This window comes from Nerophis ophidion, linkage group LG25 (genome assembly GCF_033978795.1).
Source record: "Nerophis ophidion isolate RoL-2023_Sa linkage group LG25, RoL_Noph_v1.0, whole genome shotgun sequence".
NCBI classification, from domain to species: domain Eukaryota; kingdom Metazoa; phylum Chordata; class Actinopteri; order Syngnathiformes; family Syngnathidae; genus Nerophis; species Nerophis ophidion.
In genome coordinates this window covers 11,696,267-11,722,486 of record NC_084635.1, presented here as the reverse complement: position 1 = coordinate 11,722,486, position 26,220 = coordinate 11,696,267, and the positions used below count along the sequence as shown (strand labels likewise).

Sequence of the window (26,220 nt, the reverse complement as noted above, 5' to 3'; positions counted from 1 at the left end):
ATCTATCTATCTAGTAAATGTGTCTAAAAACATCTGAATCGCTCCCAATGTAATCGCCTTTTTTTTTTTCTAGTCCTTCACTATCAATATCCTCATCCACAAATCTTTCATCCTCGCTCAAATTAATGGGGAAATTGTCCCTTTCTCGGTCCGAATAGCTCTTGCTGTTGTAGGCCCACATTATAAACAATGTGAGGATGTGAGGGGCCCTCACACCGGTGACGTCATCGTCTGCTACTTCCGTAAAGGCAAGGCTTTTTTATTAGCGACCAAAAGTTGCGAACTTTTTCATCAATGTTCTCTACTAAATCCTTTCAGCAAAAATATGGCAATATCGCGAAAAGATCAAGTATGACACATAAAATGGACCTGCTATCCCCGTTTAAATAAGAAAATCTCATTTCAGTAGACCTTTAAGCGAGTAAGAAGAAAAAGATCATTTAGTTTCATAAAAATGTGCAGTCAAATACTTCTTAGTCACATTTATTTACTTTTGTAAACTAAAAATAATGTGGACTTATCTTGAATTTGCATGGAAAGTAGAGGAACATCTCTTATACATATCTGTAGATTATGCAAGTCCGATTACCTTCAGTTCTGTATAAAAGTCCAGGATGGAGATGGGTTTTTTTAAGTTTGTATTATCCTTCTTCTGTATAATCACGTTCTTTCATTCAGCAGATCATTAAAATACACTATATTGCCAAAAGTATTTGGCCACCTGCCTTGACTCACATATGAACTTGAAAAGACATTCAATTCCTAACCCTTAGGGTTCAAAATGATGTCAGTCCACCTTTTGCAGCTATTACAGCGTCAACTCTTCTGGGAAGGCTGTCCACAAAGGTTGCGGAGTGTGTTTATAGGAATTTTCGACCATTTTTTACAAAAGCGCATTGGTGAGGTCAAACACTGATGTTGGTCGAGAAGGCCTGGCTCTCAGTCTCCGTTCTAATTCATCCCAAAGCTGTTCTATCGGGTTCAGGTCAGGACTCAGTGCAGGCCAGTCAAGTTCATCCACACCAGACTCTCTTATCCATGTCTCTATGGACTTTGCTTTGTGCACTGGTGCGCAGTCATGTTGGAAGAGGAAGGGGCCCGTTCCAAACTGTTCCCACAAGGTTGGGAGTATGGAATTGTCCAAAATGTTTTGGTATCCTGGAGCATTCAAAGTTGCTTTCAATGGGACTAAGGGGCCAAGCCCATTTTCTAAAAAAAAAAACCCCACACCATGATTCCTCCTCCACCAAATTCCACACTCAGCACAATGCAGTCCGAAATGTCCCGTTCTCCTGGCAACCTCCAAACCCAGAATCATCCATCAGATTGCCAGATGGAAACGCGTGATTCATCACTCCAAAGAACGCGTCTCCACTGCTCTAGAGTTTTATACACCTGTGGCCAAGGGATTAGGACACCTGATTCTGATTATTGTTAATGGGTGGCCAAATAATTTTTTGACAATATAGTGTAGATTGTGTTTTGTTTGTGTAGGTAAAAATAAATAAAAAAAACAAAAAAATGCTGGCTTCTTCTAAGGAAAAAGATGGTATGCCACCCCAATTCATAATGGCCGATGGGTGGAATGGTTGGATGGAGTTGTTGTAGTTGTGTTGTTGTTTAGTGTACTCAGAGGGTGGTCGTGCATGCGTTGGGGTCTTTTAAAAGGGCAATGTGTGTTTCTTTTTGTTGTTTTTTTCTCAGGATGAATGGGTTGAGTGTGTTAGGGTATCAGTCAAGGTGTTGACCCCAGGATGCAGAGACGGTAGGCAAGGTGAAATTACAAAAAGGAAATGTTTTAATTAGTGCAAAAGGGGTAACAAAATGTGCACATCATGTATCACAGACCAAATATGATCATCAGTGGTCGGCAGGGGGCTATGCCAGGACAAAAGATATAACCTGGGGCGGCATAGCTCGGTTGGTAGAGTGGCCGTGTCAGCAACTCGAGGGTTGCAGGTTCAATTCCCGCTTCCACCATCCTAGTCATTGCCGTTGTCTCCTTGGGCAAGATACTTTACCCACCTGCTCCCAGTGCCACCCACACTGGTTTAAATGTAACTTAGATGTTGTGTTTCACTATGTAAAGCGCTTTGAGTCACTAGAGAAAAGTGCTATATAAATATATTTCACAACCTTTTTTGCAATGTGTTGCTGCCATTAAATTCTAAGTTGATTATTTGCAAAAAACAAATTGAGTTTCTTAGTTGGAACATTGAATATAGGGATGTCCGATAATATTGGACTGCCAATAATATCGGCCGATACATTTTTTTAAATGTAATATCGGAAATTATCGGTATTTGTTTCATAATTATCGGTATCGGTTTTCAAAAAAGTAAAATGTATGACTTTTTAAAAAGCAACAGTAAACCTTAAAGGCACTTCCTTTCAGTGCCAGCCCAGACACATATGTACGGCTCTTCATATTTCGGAGTGAATGCATGCAGAGTTAGTCAACAGCCATACAGGTCACACTGAGGGTGGCCGTATAAGCAACTTTAACACTGTTACGAATATGCGCCACACTGTGAACCCACACTTAACAAGAATGACAAACACATTTTGGGAGAACATCCACACCGTAACACAACATAAACACAACAGAAAAAATACTCAGAACCCCTTGCAGTGCTCTTCCGGGATGCTACAATATACACCCGCCCCACCTCAACCTCCTCATGCTCTCTCAAGGAGAGCATGTCCCAAATTCCAAGCTGCTGTTTTGAGGCATGTTAATGAAAATAATGCACTTTGTGACTTCAATAATAATTAAAGCTGCAAGCAGCGATGGACGGGACCGACTTTGGTTGCTGCCCCCGCGACCCAAGCCCGGATAATTTAGTAAAATTTTGTTCTGAAGGGGTTTTTGCTAACTTCCTGTTGATTTTTCAATAATAAATTGTCACGCCTATGGTTCATGTTTTGTTTTGGTCATGCTATGTTTAGTTTTTGGGACGTTTAGTTCTGTTTTGCATTTCCTTGTTTGTCTTACCATGCCAACTGATGTAGTTTTTTGTCATGTCTGATCATGAGTTTTGTATGGCCATATTACCCTGAGCATCCCCATTCTCATTTGTTCTCAAAGCTAAGCACTGTCTGGCCTGGTTAGTACTTGGATGGGAGACTGCCTAGGAATACCAGGTGCTTTTGACCTTTGGACTCTAAGTTCCTTTTTTTTTTTCACTCCCTGTTTTGTTACCATGACGACCAATCTGTTCACCTGTCTTGTCTCACACCTGTTTTCACTTATGTTCATTATTTAAGCCACAGTTACCAGGTAGTCAGTCTGGCAACATTACCTCATTCACGCCCTCGATTTTCTGCTTCATGCCTTGCAATGCCGTCCATTTTGTCCACGTAAGTTTTTGTTATTCATGCTACGGCGCAAGTGGTTTTGTTTCATGTTTGTAGTTTATAGCCTTTGTGTTAGTCTTTTGTTTCATAGCCCAGTTTTTTGTACCGCCATTGTGCGCGCTTTTTGTTGGTTCCTGTTTTTAGTTTTAGTGTTAAAATAAAGATGTCTTTACCTTCACGCCGTTTCCACTCCATTCGCTTCGCACCTCGGGAAAACAACCCAAGACCAAGTCCAAGCCTAACATAAATATGGCAGTGCCATGTTTGCATTTTTTTCCATAGTTGATTTATTTTGGAAAACTTTGTTTAATGCATCCAGCAGGGCATCCCAACAAAATTAGCCATAATAATGTGTTAATTCCACGACTGTATATATCGGTAATTAAGAGTTGGACAATATCGGAATATCGGATATCGGTAAAAAAGCCATAATCGGACATCTCTAATTAAATATCTTGTATTTGCAGTTTATTCAATTGAATATAAGTTGAAAAGGATTCGCAAATCATTCTATTCTGTTTTTGTTTACGAGTTACACAACGTGCCAACTCGACTGGTTTTTGGGTTTTGTACATTGACTCATTCCAGCCGCAACAACACTCCTTGCCTCTCCCCTGTAACTACCATCGCTCCATCGCAACGGGATGCAAACAAGCCACATAGAGTTGAGGTCAGTGATGGGTGCGGAAAATACGGCGAGGCCCGTTACTTGTTTATCGCTAGCCAGAAGCACACTGCAGAAACAGACATGAACATAAAACACGGAAATAAATAGCAGAAAAGGAGCAATGAGAAGAGGAAATGTTGGAACCAACAACCAATGACAACACAAAGCTTTGTATTTACATTTGTAGCACTTTATTCAAGCCTTCGTACAAAACATGTCTTGTTTAATGGCTGGTGACCACTGCTGTAAACTACATGCCTGTAATTGTTTCTTCCTGTGTTAAACTCAAGTTTAAATGTGTGTAATGACTGTGAGAGGCGTATTTCAGGTTTTATGGTCGTGGCTTTTTTTTTTATAGGTATGTCTGTGGTTGTTCACCATTGGAACATAACACTCATAAATACTGTATGGGTGATCTACTGTACAGTGTGTTTACAAATGCTGCATGTTCTTTTTGTCATAACTTGGACTAGGGTGTGGTTTGTTTTCCCGTGGTGCAAAGCGAGTGGAACGAACATGGCATGAAGATAACGACATATTTGAATCTTAAATTAAAAAAAAGAACAAACGAAAAGCACTCACAGAGGAGGTACAAAAACTTGGCTATGAAACAAAACTATTACTACAACATAAACTATGGACAAAAAAAAAAAACTTGCAAACTATGGCATGAATAGGAAAATTTACGGGGAAGGAGAAAAGAGCATGGATCATCAGCATGGAGCAAGGGTGTGTAGAGCAGTGGTTCTCAACCTTTTTTCAGTGATGTACCACCTGTGAACATGTTTTTAATTCAAGTACCCCCTAATCAGAGCAAAGCATTTTTGGTTGAAAAACCAGAGATAAAGAAGTAAAATACAGCACTATGTCATCAGTTTCTGATTTATTAAATTGTATAACAGTACAAAATATTACTCATTTGTAGTGGTCTTTCTTGAACTATTTGGAAAAAAAGATGAAAAAATAACTAAAAACGTGTTGAAACATAAACAAGTGATTCAATAAAGATTTCTACACATAGAAGTAATCATCAAATTAAAGTGCCCTCTTTGGGGATTGTAATAGAGATCTATCTGGATTCATCAACTTCATTCTAAACATTTCTTCCCCAAAAAATATCAATATTTATGGAACATGTCCACAAAAAAATCTAGCTGTCAACATTGAATATTGCATTGTTGCATTTCTTTTCACAGTTTATGAACTTACATTCATATTTTGTTGAAGAATTATTCAATAAATATATTTATAAAAGATTTGTGAATTGTAGCTATTTTTTAAATATTTTTGAAAAATCTCACGTACCCCTTGGCATACCTTCAAGTATCCCCAAGGGTACGCGTACCCCCATTTGAGAACCACTGGTGTAGATGATGTTAGATGGTGATGTTGCCAGGCTGACTGCCTGGCAACTACAGGCTTAAATAGTGCTGTGGTGCTTGAAAACAGGTGTGTGAGTTCAAATAAACCAGGTGCGTGACATGACTGGTGAAAACTAATTGGTAGTCATGGTGAGAAAACAAACAAGAGTGCCCAATGAGTTCAAAACCAAACGTGACCACAAAAAAATGACACTTTTCATCCGAGTATTCACTGGAACAAAACTGGACGTTTTCACAAACAAAATGTTCTATCCTGTTTTTTCGCAGATTGACCACTACGCCCAGAGGGATTTGAAGAAGGGCCTACAGCTTTTTGGCACTGAGGGCAACGTGGGTCTGACCAACGCCTGGATGATCGTCCAAACTGACGTAAGACACGATGACCACTAGTGGAGCAAAATGCAGGAATAGAAAGTTTTATAGACCTCACCACATTTTCAAATGTCCTACAGGGTTAAATGATATCAATTTGGCTGACGATAGAGATTGTATGACTATTGTTATAACGTGATAATTCAATTTGCCAGCATAAAGTGAATGAACACATCCTCAATGCAATATACTGTAGCATTATTGCTAACGGCTAATGTCCCTCCATAGCAGGCCTGGGCAATTATTTTGACTCGGGTGCCACATTTAGAGAAAATAATTTGTCTGGGGGCCGGTATATCTTTTTTTAGGAACACTAATACAAAACCTCACAATAATGTCTGATCAAATGGTTAAAAACTTTATGACAGACCACCAAGAAAAACCGTAATGGAATTTTACATTTTTCTACGAACGATAAAACACTGAATATTGACAAAATATGAATGTCACACCCCGTTTCGATCAACATAAATGCAACAAAAATGCAACAAACTGTGAAATATGAACGCAAAGGGTACAAAACAAACCCACCTACAATCGGATATATCTGATACATCACTAAGCTTTAGAACTTTGTTGTGAAAATATCTTTCCGTGTCTGTGGAAATGCTTCCCACCCACACTGCTTGGTGCCTCGTCTGAGCTGCTGTGACTTACATTACCAAAGTAACTAATTGGATGACCATAGTAACTATTTCTATTACCATAGTAACTAATTAGATTACCATAGTAACTGTTTTTTCATCCAAAAGCGCAGAGTCCAACCATTGAAAAACATTATATAGTTCAAGCGTTACGGTCATTAGAAAACATCACTGCACATCATAACGGCAGCTACATTTTCCATCTTAAATATCTAAAAAAAAATATTTGAGAATGTCCGGCGGGCCAGATTGAAAAGCTTAACGCCGCATGTGGTCCCCGGGCCTTAATTTGCCCAGGTCTGCTCCACAGTGTCAAACCCCTACTAAGTAAGCAATCCTCGCCTCTAAGGCAGCAAATAAACTACATTTCTTACAAGTATCACTTAAGGACAAGGAATAGCTAAACATGCTATACTTCACAACTTAAAGACAGGGATACTCATTTGCTGGCCCCTAGGGCCAAATCTGACACCATACCGGCCCCCAGGTTCAGTTTAAAACTTGGGATTCAAAGAGTTTTGCAGCAAATTCCTAAAACACACAAGAACTTGGACCACTGTAAACACATTGGCAGATTCTTGCATTGACATCTCAACCCATACTTGCCAACCCTCCCGGATTTTCCAGGAAACTCACGAAATTCAGCGCCTCTCTCGAAAACCTCCCGGGACAAATTTTCTCCCGAAATTCAGGCAGACCTGAGTGTCGTGTCGACAGCCTGTTTTCACGTCCGCTTGCCCACAATATGAACAGCGAGCCTGCCCAATGACGTTATAACTGTAGAATGATCGAGGGCGAGTTCTTGGTTTCGTATGTGGGTTTATTGTTAGGCAGTTTCATTAACGTCCTCCCAGCGCAGTAACAACACACAACAACAGCAGTCACGTTTTCGTCTACCGTAAACAGCAATGTTGTGACACTCTTAAATAGGACAATACTGCAATTTACTGTACATGCATATGTGACAGTAACATCTACGGCAGTGGTCACCAACCTTTTTGAAACCAAGAGCTACTTCTTGGGTACTGATTAATGCAAAGGGTTACCAGTTAGATACACACTTAAATAAATTGCCAGAAATAGCCAATTTGCTCAATTTACCTTTACCTCTGTTATTAATAATTAATTATATTTATCTTTGTGGAAACACTGATCATATCAATGATTTCTCACAATAAATATATATTTTTGATGTCATATTTTAAATAGGTTAAAATCCAATCTGCATTTTTCTAGCTGTAAATATACTCCACCCACCTCCCCACCCCCCACCTCCCGAAATCGGAGGTCTCAAGGTTGGCAAGTACGTTTCAAGTATGGCTAAACTTTGGTACATTAGGGTTCAAATTTATAATTTACATAGCTGAGGCATTCCTTAAGGCACCCCTTTGAAGCCCCCACTTTTTGGCAGTTACAATTTTTTTTCCGGCGTGTGATTTATGTAACCAAGGTGCTGCTGTAGCTAGTTTACTTCAGATTCAGTCAGTAGTTGTTTGTTTGACTTCTTTGGGTATACTAGTGGTGTTCCTCAAGGTTCTATCTTAGGTCCTCTTTTTTGCATCATTTGGAGGGCCTTGTTGGTATTTCTCCTTTCTTCCAGGGTGATCGGCAGTTGTCTTAGGACCTGGTTGTGCCTTCAGGTTTAGCGGCCTTGAGACAAACTGATTTTGGAGCCGGTGAGGATGTGACTGAGGGTTGCAAGGACTTGACAGAGTGTACAAGAAGGATTTTCTCCCTAACCATTGTTTTAAGTTCTTGGGTGTGGGAAGAACATTGTAGGTGGCTCTGATGATAAGGCTGATTTGTCTCCCTACCATTTCCCAAAGATCCTTCCATGTGAGCCTACGATGCTCCGGGTTTTCCCAGCTAGTCCACTGTCCCTGGTTGGACTGCTGTTGCACATCTGTCTGTCTCCTCTTGTTGCCAAACCTTATCAACAACCAGCTTTCTCCTCTGGGCTGATGTTGCCTTGTGACTTGTGGGTCGACGAGCTCCAAGTCCAAACCCACCGCTTCCGTGCTGCACTTGTCCCACAATGGCTCCATACCTGAGAGCAGTTTTAGTTTGCTGCACAGCCTCAAATGGGATCCATTTCCTCCCAGGTTGCCAGTCTGGGAGCAACGGCTCAAATTAACCTCATCTTGAGACTGAGTCAGTGTCATGGACTCAGTGAACATAGACTCAAAAACTCCTTTGTCCCACACGCCATTAGACTGTACAACTCCTCTCTGGGGCGGGGGACGGGGGGTACTAGGATGACAGGGGATGCAAAACAGTAACAGTGCAATACGTTTTCATAACATGGTCACTACTGCCTACTTTGTCTTGTTATATTCTTATTTTACTGTTATATTTTGATTCCCATTGATGCTTTTTAATTTTTATTCTTATTGTAATATTTCTCTATTTTGTTTCCATTTAAACCCCCTATATTTACTTTTTACTTTTATTTAAATTGATCTCAACTCTGTACACTGCTGCTGGAATTTTAATTTTCCTGAAGGAACTCTCCTGAAGGAATCAATAAAGTACTATATATCTATCTATCTATCTATCTATATATCTATCTATGCTCAGCCTCACCTAGGTGCATTTAAAGGCCTACTGAAATGAGATTTTTTTTATTTAAACGGGGATAGCAGGTCCATTCTATGTGTCATACTTGATCATTTCGCGATATTGCCATATTTTTGCTGAAAGGATTTAGTAGAGAACATCGACGATAAAGTTCGCAACTTTTGGTCGCTAATAAAAAAAAGCCTTGCCTGTACCGGAAGTAGCAGACGATATGCGCGTGACGTCACGGGTTGTGGAGCTCCTTCACATTTGAACATTGTTTACAATCATGGCCACCAGCAGCGAGAGCGATTCGGACCGAGAAAGCGACGATTTCCCCATTAATTTGAGCAAGGATGAAAGATTTGTGGATGAGGAAAGTGAGAGTGTTGTACTAGAAAAAAAAAAAAAAGACTAGGGCAGTGGGAGCGTTTCAGATGTTATTAGACACATTTAATAGGATAATTATGGAAAATCTCTTCTCTGCTTATTGTGTTACTAGTGTTTCAGTGAGATTATATGGTCGTACCTGTACAACCTGAAGGTCGGCCCCGCACGGTTTAGCTCAGTTGGTAGAGTGGCCGTGCCAGCAACTTGAGGGTTGCAGGTTCAATTCCTGCTTCTGCCAACCTAGTCACTGCCGTTGTGTCCTTGGGCAAGACACTTTACCCACCTGCTTCCAGTGCCACCCACACTGGTTTGATTGTAACTTAGATATTGGGTTTCACTATGTAAAGTGCTTTGAGTCACTAGAGAAAAAGCGCTATATAAATATAATTCACTTCACTTTTCTTCAGCACCAGTCGACGGGTGGTGGCGATGCCCATCTCTGCCCTTCACAAGGGACCCTCTTCGAAGCATGATCTTTCAAATTGATCGCTGCATAATACACTGTACTTTGTGTGTGTGGTCCAAAATAACCGTGTTCGCTTGACATCTCTGTTCCATAGTAAAGCTTGACTGTCATCTTTCGGGAATGTAAACAATGAAACACCGGCTGTGTTTGTGTTGCTAAAGGCGGCCGCAATACACCGCTTCCCACCTACAGCTTTCTTCTTTGACGTCTCCATTATTCATTGAACAAATTGCAAAAGATTCAGCAACACAGATGTCCATAATACTGTGGAATTATGCGATGAAAACAGACGACTTATAGCTGGGAAAGGTGTTGGAACAACATGTCCTCTACAATGCGTGACGTCACGCGCACGTGTCATCATACCGCAACGTTTTAGCATGATACTTCCGCGCAAAATTTAAAAGTGCAATTTAGTAAACTAAAAAGGCCGTATTGGCATGTGTTGCAATGTTAATATTTCATCATTGATATATAAACTATCAGACTGCGTGGTCGGTAGTAGTGGGTTTCAGTAGGCCTTTAAACTCCTCTGTAAGGCTAGAGATGGGCAGTTCCAGGGCACCATGACCATATAGGCCAATGTTACTGAGGCACCACAGCAGGCCAAACCACTTATTGATGCATGTATGAACAAAATAAATAGTTGACAATTTAGCAGAAACAGGCGAAAATAAGGTTTTAGGAACTCGCGTATAGCAATGTTCCACCAGAGCAGACATCGAGGCAAACGTCCCCAAAACTGCAGGAGACATCTTCTTTGATAATCTTCTCCGCCGTTCAGAAAATGTTGACTTTTGTTTGCAAAGAAGCCTAAAAAATGCCGCAAATGCGCAAGTACTGAAACGACTAGAACCTGGGTTCAATCGAACCCTCGGGGTTCGGTGAGTCGGCCTCAGGGAGTTCGAAACAAACCCGACTCATCGTGTAAATACAAACTTCTCCCTATCGGCGTATTACGGGTACGGCAACAGCTGACTGATTTGCAGGTGTGTAATTTGTGAGTTTATGCACGGTCTTAGTTTTGTTGTTTGAACAAGGTGATGTTCATGCACGGTTCATTTTGTGCACCAGTAAAAAAAACATGGTAACACTTTAGTATAGGGAACATATTCACCATTAATTAGTTGCTCATTAACATGCAAATTAGTAACATATCGGCTCTTAACTAGTCATTATTAAGTACTTATTAATGCCTTATTCGGCATGGCCTCATTATAACCCTAACCCTCTAACCCAGGGGTGTCAAACTCAAATACAGAGTGGGCCAACATTTTAAACGGAACAAAGCCGCGGGCCAAGGTTGAACAAATTAACCTTTTAATAGGGACCCAAACAAGTTTTGCATTAAATATTGAACAAGCAAGGCTTATATAACTTTAGTGACATGCAAAATCCAGTTTCAAATAATAATAATAATAATTTAAAAAATATCAATCGCATATTAAAAAAAATGTATGCCTTTTTTTCTTTTTGCAATCTTCTGAGGTAAATATCAAATTTTTTCCACAGGCTAATAATAAATTTGAAAATAAAATAATAATGAATGAACCAAACATTCAAGCCTTGAAGTAGCAAGAGAAAATGCATGAATAAAACGTTAATTATTGGTCAGTTTTCCGGAAGTTTCCTGGAAGAGTTAGTGCTGCAAGGGGGTCTGGGTATTTGTACTGTTGTGTTATGGTGCGGATGTTCACCCGAAATGTGTTTGTCATTCCTGTTTGGTGTGGGTTCACAGTGTGGCGCATATTTGTAACAGTGCTAAAGTTGTTTGTATGGCCACCCTCAGTGTGACCTGTATGGCTGTCGACCAAGTATGCCTTGCATTCACTTGTGTGTGCGTGTGTGTAAAAGCCACAAATATTATGTGACATGCTGTTAGTATGGAGGAAAAGCGGATGTGACGACAGGTTGTAGAGAACGCAAAAGGCAGTCCAGGTGGAAATCGGTAGAAATTCGGGAGAATGGTTGCCCCGGGAGATTTTCGGGAGGGGCACTGAACTTCGAGAGTCTACCGGGAAATTTGGAGGGTTGGCAAGAATGAGTATTAGCGGTGAATGCGGTGTTACAGCGGCACCGACGCGCTAATGCTAAATTGATATTGCCTCTAGGGCCAAATTAAATTGCACGGCGGGCCAGATTTGGCCCGCAGGCCAGAGTTTGACATCCATGCGCTAACCCTAACCAAAACCTAACTCCAAATTAAGTCTTTGTTACTGAGAATATGTTCCCCTAGTAGAGATGCGCAGTTTGCGGTCACAACCGCTGAGTCTGCGGATAAACCGCGGGCCGGGCGGGTAACATGACGAAAAAATTGATTTTAAATAGATTCGGGCGGGTGGCGGTTGAACCAATTCGGAAATATATATTGTAATAATCCCAGGAATGTAGGCTCATAAAACTTCTTCGTTTGTCTTGTCTTTATTGCACAACAGCTCTCATGTCTCTAACGCCTTTCCCGGGACAACTCGAACTCTCACTTCCTGTCGATAACGTCACTTCCCTATCTCTCCCGGAAGTCCCGCCCCCCCCAGCCAAAGTCATTGGCTAACACCCCGTAGCCAGCCGCTACATTATACATAGTTAAATGTTATGTTGAAGAGGTTCATTTAGCCTACTGACGTGTATTTATAAATGGTTGATTTATACAGGCTAGTAGGTAAAGTGTTGTAGCTGACAACTCTTGATGGTACAATCCATATATCACATCACAGACAACGTGACGCAGAAGCAAGGTAGCCCAGACTTGTCAGCTACAACACTTTACCTTACTAGCCTATAGAAATCAACCATTTATAAATAGTTAAATGTTGTTACCCACATACGAAAAACGAGCAGCACTCTTTGAAACAGTATGTGGGCATACTTTTATTTTGAAGTGTCTCGTTTGGTCTGTCGACGGATGTAAGGAAGCTACTTCCGGGTATGGCCAACCAGGTATTTGTCATTTGTTGGTATTTTACTTGGTAAAATGTTTGATCCACATGTTATTATTTTTACGTTTGTAACGTGCTTAATTTATTACAGTTTTCACGGTGAATTTGAAGGGAAAGGAAGCTTTCTGTTGCGATCCGTGACTCAGATCTTCACATGTTTATTTTTCCATCTTTGTTTCATTCTCTTCTGACCCACTTACTTCCTGTTTAGTCCGTTACCATGGTTACACATTGATTTCACCTGCTCCTCGTTTTCTACACACACCTGGTTCTCCTTGATTTATCCCTAGATAAGCTTTCCTCTTTTCTTTGTTCAGTCTGGGTCCATAAATTTGCCTTCTAGCAACAGTATTGACTGACTTCATGTAAGTATATTCTCGCTAGCTTTTCACGCTAAACCTTTGTTTTATTCCAGCTCTCACGCTGATGAATTGTTTTTCCTTTTTTGTGTGCCTTTGTGCCAGTCTTAGTTTTTATGTTTTCTATTCCTAGCTTTTATGCTAGCGCCCTTGGTTTATTTTGTCTGTTAGCTCCAGTATTTGTGTTCGTAGCCTGCTTTTGTTAAGTTTAATAAATCATTTAAACTTACTATTGCTGTGTTCTTGTCGACGCATCCACGGAGGGACAAACCTGGCATTACTATGCCAATCAGTCATTACACTTTCAAATAAATCAGTTCAAGAAAGCCATCGTGTCTGTACTATTTGGAGGGAGTTACACTTTATAACCTCACTAATGCCTTGCATTGTCTATATTAGATATATAGAATAGAATAGAATTAACGTCATTGTCATTATATTTGCATATAACGAGATTAAAGACTCCAACTTAAGGTCCGGTAGTGGGAACAAATATGGGTTAAAATAAATGACATAAGAGGTAATAAAGGAAAAACTAACATTTGAAATAAACTGACTACTATCCAATAAAAATAATAAGCAATTCTGTACAATATACAAAACACAATAGAAATACAAAATACTGCACAATATACAGAACAAGACAAGAGTACCGAAGTAATAAATAACAATCAGTGTCGGACGTATTGCACTCGAAGGGTAGTATTGCACTGTAGGGTATTAGGACATGATATTGTATAGGGATGAATTATTATTATTTTAAGTTAGAGTTCAACATGGTGACAGCTTTGGGAAAGAAGCTGTCTCTGAGCCTGTTTGTTCTGGCTCTGATGCACCTGTAGCGCCGGCCTGATGGTAGCAAGTCGAACAGGTGGAAGCCAGGGTGTGTGCTGTCCTTGGTAATGTGTTTTGCTCTGTTGAGGCAACGGGAGTTGTGTAAGTCCTTCAGGGAGGGCAGGGGACAGCCGATGATTTTTTGTGCCCGTTTGTCTGCTTCAGTGCAGCTGGCGTACCACACTGTTATGCAGTACGTCAGCAGGCTCTCGACAGCCGAGCGATAGAAGGTCACCATCAGCTGCCTCTCCAGTCCTTTCTTCCTCAGCACCCTCAGGAAATGGAGTCTCCGCTGGGCCTTCCGGATGACCGCAGTTGTATTTTGGGTCCAGGACAGGTCAGCAGATATGAGGGTGCCGAGGAACTTGAAGGAGCTGACTCTCTCCACCTCCTCGCCGTTGATATAGAGGGGGGCGGGGTCTGCAGTGTTCTTCCTGAATTCAAAGATGAGTTCCTTGGTTTTTGTGGTGTTCAACGGGCGGGTGTGGCTTCGATGAAATGTTGGTTCGGGTGGGTGGCGGGTGGATGACAACTTTTGTGATGCGGTTGCGGATGATATAATTGCCTATCCGCGCATTTCTATCCCCTAGTGTCCAAAAACCTCCAAATTAAGTCTTTTTTACTTAGAATATGTTCCCCTAGGGTCCAAAAACCTCCAAATTAAGTCTTTGCTACTTAGAATATGTTCTCCATACTAAAGTGTTGCCAAAAACACATAACTTTGTCTTGAATTTGAAAAAATTGTTTTTTATTTTTCACTAAGAAGGGTTCGGGGAATGTGCATATGAAACTAACGGGGTTTGGTACTTCCAACAAGGTTGAGAACCACTGTTTTAGACCATGTCACCCATCCCTAATGGCTTACTTTCCACCAGTCATTTGGTCCATCATTTTCAAGGTAATGGAATTGAGAACTTTACATTCATGTTGATGGAACTTACCGACTTTTCATTAAAAAAAATCTAATAAAAAAAGACTGCATAGAAAAACACCTGAAATGTCTGTGCCGCATTCCAAGCCTCCCAAGTTTAAAAAACGCCGTGGCAAAAAGCTGACAGAGATAAAAGCATCACACAGTCGGAGAGGTAATCTCGGTTCCCAGCTCTCACTTTGATGTGCTTTCCCCATACATTTGTTTTAAATGCACGCTGAAAAAAGGCCCAATTGGGATGCGGGATTCCAAAAAAAAAAAAAAAAAAAGATCTGTGCCAGTGGATGCCTTCAGGAGACATCAAATGACAAATTGTAGACTTTAGGGCTCTTTGTTGGTGGTTGGGTTTCACCTTTTAGTTCTGTTCCATTAGCCAACGTGCGGAACATGCTGACAGCTGGGGTCTGTGTCTGCACGGAGCTACGTCGCATTAGCGTGTTTGCGTATGATGAAAGGCATCCACGGTGAGGGTGGTAAATAAAATATGCATCGCCGTGTATGTGCAGGGGGGGTGTTAATGTGGGGCTTTGGTGCATGCAGGTTGGTGGTGGCGGGCGCAGTATGACAATGTACGTGTTCAAGCATCAATGCACTTTACTTTTTGTCAGATCATACTGTGTGGTCACCCTTTTATGAAGCGAGCTCTTGTTGGCCCCCACCTAGCCTCCTTCAAACATGCTGAGTCAGTGAATAAACATGTCTCCTTGAATAATATTAAAGGGGAACATTATCACAATTTCAAAAGTGTTAAAAACAATAAAAGTCAGTTCCCAGGGGCGTGTTGTAGTTTTTGAAGTTTTTTTCAAAAATTTTCCGGTCCCCGAATATCCCTAAAAAAAGCTTTAAAGTGCTTGATTTTCGCTATTTACGATGCGACTATCCATTTCCCTGTGACGTCATACAGTGCTGCCATTGTAAACAAACAAGGGCGAATAGCACAGCAAGATATAGTGACATTAGCTCGGATTCAGACTCGGATTTCAGCGGCTTAAGCGATTCAACAGATTACTCATGTATTGAAACGGATGGTTAGAGTATGAAAGTATTGAAGAAGAAACTGAAGCTATTGAGCGAATAGCTATTGACGCTATTCATAGCCATAGCATGGCCGAATAGCTGCGTTAGCAACGCCGGTAAAATGTGCGGACCAAACGATCAGGACTTTCGCATCTTGTGACACTGGAGCAACTTAAATCCTTCGATTGGTAAGTGTTTTTTTTGCATTACATGTGGGTGGAAGGAAACGTAATATCGTTGCAAATGCATCTGCAGGTTATCCATACATCTCTGTGCCAAGTCTGCTTTAGCACCACCGGTAAATAGCATGTTAGTGTCGATTAGTGTAGCATGTTAGCATCGATTAGCTGGCAGTCAACAACAACAAAACTCACCTTTGTGAATTCGTTGACTTTATCGTTGCAAATGCATCTGCAGGTTATCCATACATCTCTGTGCCATGTCTGCTTTAGCACCGCCGGTAAATAGCATGTTAACCTCGATTAGCGTAGCATGTTAGCATCGATTAGCTGGCAGTCAACAACAACAAAACTCACCTTTGTGAATTCGTTGACTTTATAGTTGCAAATGCATCTGCAGGTTATCCATACATCTCTGTGCCATGTCTGCTTTAGCACCGCCGGTAAATAGCATGTTAGCGTCGATTAGCGTAGCATGTTAGCATCGATTAGCTGGCAGTCACGCCGCAACCAAATATGTCTGATTAGCACATAAGTCAACATCAACAAAACTCACCTTTATGATTTCGTTGAATTTATCGTTGCAAATACATCTCCAGGTTATCCATACATCTCTGTGCCATGTCTGCCATCGCCGGTAAAATGTGGAGACACTCTGGTACATTCAATGGGGGTCTGGCGGCAGACACTTTCGCATCTTCGGGCCAGTGGTGCAACTTGAATCCCTCCCTGTTAGTGTTGTTACACCCTCCGACAACACACCGACGAGGCATGATGTCTCCAAAGTTCCAAAAAATAGTCAAAAAAACGGAAAATAACAGAGCTGAGACCCAGTGTTTGCAATCTGTTGAAAATGAAAATGGCGGCTGTATTACCTCGGAGACGTCACGTTCTGACGTCATCGCAAAAAGAGCGATAAAAAGAAATGCGTTTAATTCGCCAAAATTCACCCATTTAGAGTTCGGAAATCAGTTAAAAAAATATATGGTCTTTTTTCTGCACCATCAAAGTATATATTGACGCTTACATAGGTCTGGTGATAATGTTCCCCTTTAAAGGCCTACTGAAACCCACTACTACCGACCACGCAATCTGATAGTTTATATATCAATGATGAAATATTAACATTGCAACACATGCCAATACGGCCTTTTTAGTTTACTAAACTACAATTTTTATTTTCCCGCTGAGTTTCTTGTTGAAAACGTCGCGGAATGATGACACGTGTTTGTGACGTCTCGGGTTGTAGTGGTCATATTAGCCCAGCACCACTTACGGCTAAAAGTCGCCTCTTTTCATCGCATAATTATACAGTAATTTGGACATCTGTGTTGCTGAATCTTTTGCAATTTGTTCAAATAATAATGGAGACTATAAATAAGAATGCTGTAGGTGGAAAGCGGTGGATTGCAGCTGCCTTTAGCACCGAGTCACAGCCGGTGTTTCTTTGTTTGTTGTGAAGCTTTAACACAGAGCGGTCAAGCGAACATGTTTCTCTACGTCAACCAGCAAGTTTTTGGATGGGAAAATTGTGATATGAAGTCGGCTCTTACCGGAGACTTGAGAGGATTATGAGACCTCTTCCTGTAGCTGTCAAAAAGGCAGCTGTGATCTTGTCTTCCATTGGCTTCTCTCAGAGACACTGGCGTTCACCGCAGCCCTCTGATTTTCAGGTATGACTTTATAATCTCACTAAAACACTATTAACACAATAAGCAGATAAGGGATTTTCCAGAATTATCCTAGTAAATGCGTCTAATAACATCTGAATCGCACACACTGCCGTCCCCTGGAGCTGTCGCCTTTTTTTTTCTTCTTTTTTTGTTGTTGTGCTTCACTCTAACTTTCCTCATCCACGAATCTTTCATCCTCGCTCAAATTAATGAGTAAATTGTCGCTTTCTCGGTCCAAATTGCAATTTCTGCTGGTGGCTATGATTGTAAACAATGTGAGGATGTGAGGAGCTCTACAACCCGTGACGCCACGCGCACATCGTCTGCTACTTCCGGTACAGTCTAGGCTTTTTTATTAGCGACCAAAAATTGCAAATTTTATCGTCAATGTTCTCTACTAAATCCTTTCAGCAAAAATATGGCAATATCACGAAATTATCAAGTATGACACATAGAATGGACCTGCTATCCCCGTTTAAATAAGAAAATCTCATTTCAGTAGGCCTTTAAACTAACTCAGTAGTTAAGCATCTCCACACACAATACACTGGACATGTGTGAATTCAAACTCATTGTTCAGATGGTTTGGACCAGGGGTGTCAAACTGGTTTTCATTGAGGGCCACATCGCAGTTATGGTTGCCCTCAGAGGGCTGGTTTTAACAATGAGTAACATACAAATATACAGTCGTGGTCAAAAGTTTACGGAGACTTGTAAAGAAAATAATGTCATGGCTGTCTTGAGTTTCAAATCAATCAATGTTTATTTATAAAGTCCTAAATCACAAGTGTCTCAAAGGGCTGCACAGCCACAACGACATCCTCTGTTCAGATCCCACATAAGGGCAAGGAAAAACTCACAACCCAGTGGGATGTTAATGTGGCTGAGGACCGCAGATGTGGGTGACCCCTGCACTCCCGCTTTTAGGAGAGACCGGATGCAATGGAAGTCGAGTTGGTCCAACATAATATTGTAAAAGTCCAGTCCATAGTGGATCTAACATAATAGTGTAAGAGCCGAGTCCATAGTGGATCTAACATAATAGTGTAAGAGCCCAGTCCATAGTGGATCTAACATAATATTGTAAGAGTCCAGTCCATAGTGGATCTAACATAATAGTGTAAGAGCCGAGTCCATAGTGGATCTAACATAATAGTGTAAGAGCCCAGTCCATATTCAATCTAACATAATAGTGTAAGAGCCCAGTCCATAGTGGATCTAACATAATAGTGTAAGAGCCCAGTCCATAGTGGATCTAACATAATAGTGTAAGAGCCCAGTCCATAGTGGATCTAACATAATAGTGTAAGAGCCCAGTCCATAGTGGATCTAACATAATAGTGTAAGAGCCCAGTCCATAGTGGATCTAACATAATAGTGAGAGCCCAGTCCATAGTAGATCAAACATAATAGTGTAAGAGCCCAGTCCATAGTAGATCTAACATAATAGTGTAAGAGCCCAGTCCATAGTGGATCTAACATAATAGAGTAAGAGCCCAGTCCATATTGAATCTAACATAATAGTGTAAGAGCCCAGTCCATATTGAATCTAACATAATAGAGTAAGAGCCCAGTCCATATTGAATCTAACATAATAGTGTAAGAGCCCAGTCCATAGTGGATCTAACATAATAGTGTAAGAGCCCAGTCCATTGTGGATCTAACATAATAGAGTAAGAGCCCAGTCCATAGTGGATCTAACATAATAGTGTGAGAGCCCAGTCCATAGTGGATCTAACATAATAGAGTAAGAGCCCAGTCCATAGTGGATCTAACAGAATAGTGAGAGCCCAGTCCATAGTGGGGCCAGCAGGAGACCATCCCGAGCAGAGACGGGTCATCAGCGCAGATATGTCCCCAACCACTTTTGACGTGTGTTTGGGGTCGTTGTCCTGTTGGAACACCCAATTGCGCCCAAAACCCAACATCCGGGCTGATGATTTTAGGTTCTCCTGAAGAATTTGAAAGGTAATCCGCCTTTTTCATTGTCCCATTCACTCTCTGTAAAACACCGGTTCCATTGGAAGCAAAACAGGCCCAGAACATGATACTACCACCACCATGCTTGACGGCAGGAATGGTGTTCCTGGGATTAAAGTCCTTATCTTTTCTCCTCCAAATATATTGTAGGGTATTGTGGCCAAACAGCTAAATTTTTGTTTCATCTGACATCACATAGAAAAAGATAAGACCTTCTGAAGGAAAGGTATGTGATCAGATACATTAACAATATATCTTTTTTTACATAAGCTGCAAAAAAATAAATTGAAAAAAAATAATAAAAGATACATTTTACTTTAAAAACTGGCAGCTCAATCACCAAAGTTTTAAGGAAACTTTTAAGGAAAGTTTTGCAGTATATAAAACATTTTAATAAATGGAATGGAATGGGAAAACAATACCACTGTTTTTAGTGGTAAAAATTCAACCAACAGAGCAGTTTGTTTTTTTACCATAAAATCATGTTTTAATGGGGTTTTTTTGTGGGGTTTTTTTTTTTATGTTTTAGTATCTTACTGTACATGCAAAAAAACAGTACCAACGTGGATTTTACGGTAAAAAAAGAACTCAGTCAGCGGAATATACTTTTAAAGTCTATCGTCAATTTTACAGTCTACAATTTGATATTTTGTTTTGAAAACCTACGTCAAGCAGATATTTAGGTACAATATTTATCTTTATTTTAACAAAAAATATTGTTGGAATACATGATAATATTGAATTTAAAAAATGTGAATTTTCAAGCAGTACATGTGTCACGCCCAGGAAATCATGTTTAGTTTTGGTCATGTTTGTTTTTCTGACATTCAGTTCTTGCTTTTGCACTTCCTTGTTTTCTTTCTTTCCATAGCAACTCATTAATTTTCACCTGGCCCTCATGTCACGCCCCAGTCCTCAGCCCTCACACCTGTTTATAATGATCATAGTTATTATTTAAACCACAGTTACCTGGTAGTCAGTCTGGCAACTTCACATCCCGTATTCCTCAACTCCTTTCATGCCAAAGACCATGCTGTTCATTTGGTCCATGCCACGTAAGTTTTGTTACTCATGCCACTGTGCAAGTGTTTTTGTTTCATGTTTATAGTTTGTAGCCTTTATGCTAGTCATATGTTTTTCATTAGTCAAGTTTGTTCTCCGCCATTGTGCGCGCCATTTGTTTGCCTTTTTGTAGTTTGTTTGTATAGTAATAAATCAAAATGTACTTCACGTCTCGCTCGTGCCAATTTCCCTTTGCATCGGAGAAACAAACTATCCCATAGTCCAAGTCATAGTCCAAGTGTGACAACATGATTTTTAATGTCAAAAGGGCAAGAACAGATATATTTGGCAAGAAAAGCATTTTAGTAACTCATATTATTTCCAGGCTTTCACCATCCACATAAAATAATGTGGTGGGCCCGATTTGGCCCCCGGGCCTTGAGTTTGACACCTGTGATTTAGACTGAAACCGCCGCCAGGCTTTGTATGGAACTGTTCCTTATTGGGCATTCCAACTACATTTTCCATGGCTTTTAATGAAAAACACCGATTTGTGCGGTAATGCTAATGTGACGCCTTGTCAGATCTTGTAGGGAGCACAAAGAGAGAGGATGAAGAGGCAATAGAATTAAACGGGAAATTATCTTTGAAAATAGCTCTGAATATAATAGCTGCAGTATGCAACACAAAAGGATTTGCATAGTTTGGGCTTTTATGTCAGGTGAAGGACAGTGGTAACGTGATTGTAGTCATTAATCCCTTCCAAAAGGTAGGAACTGAATTCCAAACAAAACAAACAAAAAAAAAGAGAGGAATGTTTCCAATTAATCCCTTCTCGACACCCAACAATTGTTTTAAAGGCGACCAATGATGATTGAATCTACATGTAAAACACTTTCTCGTCGATCACTAGCTCTAAACCAAGGGTGTCAAACTCTATTTGAGGAAAATATTGTTATGTCTTGAGTAAGGATTGGATCCCAAGATGCAGAGACGGGAGGCGGAGTTGAATCACAAAAAGAAGATTGTCTTTAATAAGCGCAAAAGGATAACTCAAGGCGATGGGGCAAAAGCGCACACCATGGAAGGGGACTAAACTGAAGGAGGACTCTCGATGGTCAGCAACATGTTCAACAAAAACTTCTCTCGCTTACTGGGGAACTAGGGAACAAAAACACCAGATGTAAGGAATGGTGATAAGAAAGGAGAAGGGACGTACCGAGTTGGTTGGATGCGAATTGACCATGCGGGCATGCAAAGCACAGGAGTCATTAACCGGCGAGGAGCAGCTGACAGTGGTGAACTTAAATAGAGCCGAGCAGTGAGTAGTTGCAGGTGTGCCTAGTTGGAACTAATGGATGGAGGAAAAATAACACAAAAGCAATGCGGAGAAGACAGAAAAACAATACACAACAAATATATTCTTAAGTGGACCGGAATGTTAAAATCATGGCATGATAACTTAAAAATAAAGACAACTTCAGATATTTGCCTTGTTTAAAAATAGAACATTCACATTCTGAAAATGTACATATCATAATGTTGTTATTTTTTACAATTAACTTGTGGTTAAGAGTATTCTATCAACATTTGTCTTCATTTATATTTTCTGAATAAATGATGTGAATGATGTTCATCAGTCAAACAGGTGGAATTGAGTGAGTCTGGCAGAGTTTTAAAATGCTCCCAATCAGAAGATAAACCGAATAATATAAAATCGAATTACAGGATGTTATTAGTGTAAGTTAACTCAATTTCTTCAACTGAAGTACTGACAAAATGTGGTTTATTCTGTACATATGTAAAATCATCTGCAACAAAACTTGTGAATTTGGACTCATTCAATTAATCAAACATGAAGTTAAAAGTGGATACATATTATTTCAGCATATTAATGTGCCCCCAGAAAATGTGTCCCCAGTTCATTGTTGTCCCGATACCAATATGTTGGTTCCGGTATCGGTACCAAAATGTATTTCTATACTTTTCTAAAATAAGGAGACCACAAAAGTTACATTATTGGCTTTATTTTACCCAAAAATCATTAAGCATATGTATCTTATTACAATGTTGTCCTTAAATAAAATAGTGAACGTACAAGACAAGTTGTCTTATAGTAGTAAGTAAACAAACAAAGGCTCCTAATTTAGCTGCTGACGTATGCAGTAACATATTGTCATTTTCCATTCTATTTTTGTCAAAAGTGATAGAAAATAAATTATTAATCTATTTGTTGTTAACGTTAACGTGGTTATTTTCTCTTTTAACATAATAATAGATTTTATTTGTAAAAAAGCACTTTACGTTGAGCAAACAACCTCAAAGTGCCACAGTGTAAAAAAACAATAATAATAATAGTAAAAAGATAATAAAAATAAATAAAATATAAAACTAGAAACAGCCTTTTGGTTAGAACCAGCATGCATGTCTATAAAAAGGCTTTTTTTTTTAAAGATGGGTTTTTAGGCCTTTTTTAAAAGCATCCACAGTCTGAGGTGCCCTCAGGTGGTCAGGGAGAGCGTTCCACAGACTGGGAGCAGCGTAGCGGAAAGCCCGGTCTCCCATTGTTCGTAGCTTTGTCCGCAGAGGCTGGAGGAGGTTAGCCTGCATGGAGCGGAGGTGTCGTGTGGAGGATTTGGTGGTGAGCAGTTCCTTGAGGTAGAGGGGGGCATTTCCATGGAGGTACTGGTGAGTTAGTAGGCAGATTTTGAATTCAATCCTGAGTGGAACAGGAAGCCAGTGAAGGGATTTGAGAATTGGTGTGATGTGGTCATGTTTCCGCTCTCTGATCAGGATCCTCGCAGCACTATTTTGTATGTACTGCAGCTTCTGAATGTTGACCATGTTCTATCTAAAATTCTCTTTAAATGTAACAATCAGTTATTCGTCTGTTGTTTGATACTTTACATTAGTTTTGGATGATACCACAAATTTGGGTGTCAATGGGATACCAAGTAGTTACAGGACCGGTACTTTTTTGAGGCGGTATAGTACCGAATATGATTTATTAGTATCGTGGTATTATACTAACACCGGTATACCGTACAACCCTACCCCAGTTATAAGTACAACTTATTATCATCTGTACATTAAATTGGGTAGAAATGTCAGTGTCACGGCTTGGTGCAATAAGTATTACGAGGAACCCAAGGATGCAGACAAACAAAAGGTGAGTAGAACAGTCTCTTTACTCAGCAAAACGTACTTACAACTAAGAGTGTCACGCGTTCGGCGCACTTGTTGCGCGGAGTTGCCACTTCGTGGATGCACACACTACCAGTCAGCAGGATTGCAGGTAAGAATACGTTTTAATATAATAAAACAAAAGAACACTGGTGCAAAAAAGGGGAAAAACAAAGCGCGTGCCAATGCACGGAAAGCTAATGCTAAAAACGTAGCAGGAAACAGAAAACATTAAACGACGTGCCACACGCACGTGAAGCTAAGGTGGAACTTAGCACAAAATAATCGAGGGCACAAGGATACAAAACGTGACGTGTTGCGAAAAGCAAGTAATGGACCGAGAGCGAACTAAGGAACCAGGTGGGCTTAAATACACAAATAATTATTAGAAACAGGTGTGTGACAGGAGCCCGTGAGGAGGAACACAATACGTTGCCATGGTGACTAACACAAACAAGGAAGTGCTCAAACAAGGATCGGCAGAGTCCAGAAACAAAACATGAACAAAGACATAAATAGGACAAAACCATTAACGATCCGAGTCACGGATCGTGACAAAGAGTGTTCCAAAAAGGAGAGAACTAAGGATGACGAAGCAAAAGGTAAACTCAAAAAGGGCTTTGTGACAAAAACAAGAAAAAGCTATCAAATTTGAACTGAACCTAGGCTGGAGTTTGCAAGACGTGCAACTATCAAATTAGGACGCATGCTGGATGGCACCAGGAGCAATCAGGAATACGCGTAGCAAAGTACATGGAAGATCTCGGAGTGTAGACAGGGTTGAATCGCCAAGTGCCATCCAGCTGCCAAGGAGCAGGTTAAATATCCTCAAACAGAATTGGGAAAAGCTGTGCACGTCTCCCAGCTCCACCCACGAGAGAAAGACAGGAACTGCAGGGGAAAGAGAATGGGAGTGAGGTCAAAAGGTCAACTGCACCAAACAAAGGAAAACTGAATACAAACCACTAGGTGGCAGCAGGTGGTGACAGTACCCCCCCCCCCCCCCCCCCCCTTAATCAACGGAAGACACCTGGCGGACCTCCTGGTTTCTCAGGAAATCTACGATAAAAATCAGTGATTAAAGATCTATCAAGGATAAGAGAACGAGATATCCACGAGCGATCCTCTGGTGGGAAACCCTTCCAGTTGATCAGAAACTGCACCAAACAAAGGAAAACTGAATACAAACCACTCGGTGGCAGCAGGTGGTGACAGTCAGTGTATATTACCAACAACATATTTGACAATCAAAGCTTGAATGAACAATCCACATTTTGTATACTGTCACTAATAAGCAGCATAAGTACGTAATGTCCAAACACGGAAGTGTTGCCTCTAGAGATGTAACGATAAACGGTATAATGATAAACCACGTTAAAATTCCAGATAGTTAGTAATACCGCTTGCATTTTTAATTACTGAAAAATGTATTTATGCATTTTAGGCAACACTGCTTACTTCCTGGAAACTAAAGCGACGTAGCAACGGCGCATGCGCACTAGCGCCGTTAGACTCGATAAAAAAATGCCGGCAGCTACGCAGACTTAGTTCGAGTTATTTGCTCTGGAGATGTTCCCTCCCGGTAAACGGAGCAGATTGATTCGTTTCACTCGTTTCTCTCGGCGTGCGTTCAAGAGCACACTGACAGTATTGGAGACGGACGCATTTGTCCCAGACTAAAAGTATTACCTTTGTGGGGCGGCATAGCTTCGGTTGGTAGAGTGACCGTGTCAGCAACTTGAGGGTTGCAGGTTCGATTCCCGCTTGTGTCATCCTAGTTACTGCCGTTGTGTCCTTGGGCAAGACACTTTACCCACCTGCTCCCAGTGCCACCCACACTGGTTTAAATGTAACTTAGATATTGGGTGTCAATATGTAAAGCACTTTGAGTCACTTGAGAAAAGCGCTATATAAATATAATTCACTTCACTAATTCACAGAGAAAAATATTAGATGTTGCAGTTTAATTTTGAATGTGCAACTAGCATCCTTCCGTGAGCTGCTGGGACTGAGAGTTCAAATGCAGTTAACGTTGCCACAACTTGCTTATAAAGCCTTTAGTTTGTCTACTGGGATGTTCACTTGTCGTTTATTTAACTGCTAACTTTGTCCGTGTTCCAAAAATATCAATACTAGCTGTAATGTTTTGTCATCTCGTCGAATTGAACGCAAGCTGTTTTGTCAGTGTAATAGCAAAATTACTTGTACTCGTTTTAATTGATGATGTTCTTTGAACGGGTCGCCAAAAGTTGTTTATCGGGCTCAGGAATGTGACACTTAGCAAGAGATCTA

General features: G+C 40.6%; 1 protein-coding gene across 5 annotated transcripts in view; it reads left to right on the top strand.

Moving 5' to 3' along the window:
• The window catches only part of tspan4a (tetraspanin 4a), a 526,989-nt gene that overhangs the window by 434,014 nt on the left and 66,755 nt on the right, over positions 1 to 26,220 (top strand). For all 5 annotated transcript variants that reach the window (XM_061887281.1, XM_061887282.1, XM_061887283.1 and 2 more), the window contains one exon: positions 5,674 to 5,775. In XM_061887281.1, the coding sequence (XP_061743265.1) occupies positions 5,674 to 5,775 (102 nt within the window). The remainder of the gene's footprint in view (positions 1 to 5,673; positions 5,776 to 26,220) is intronic.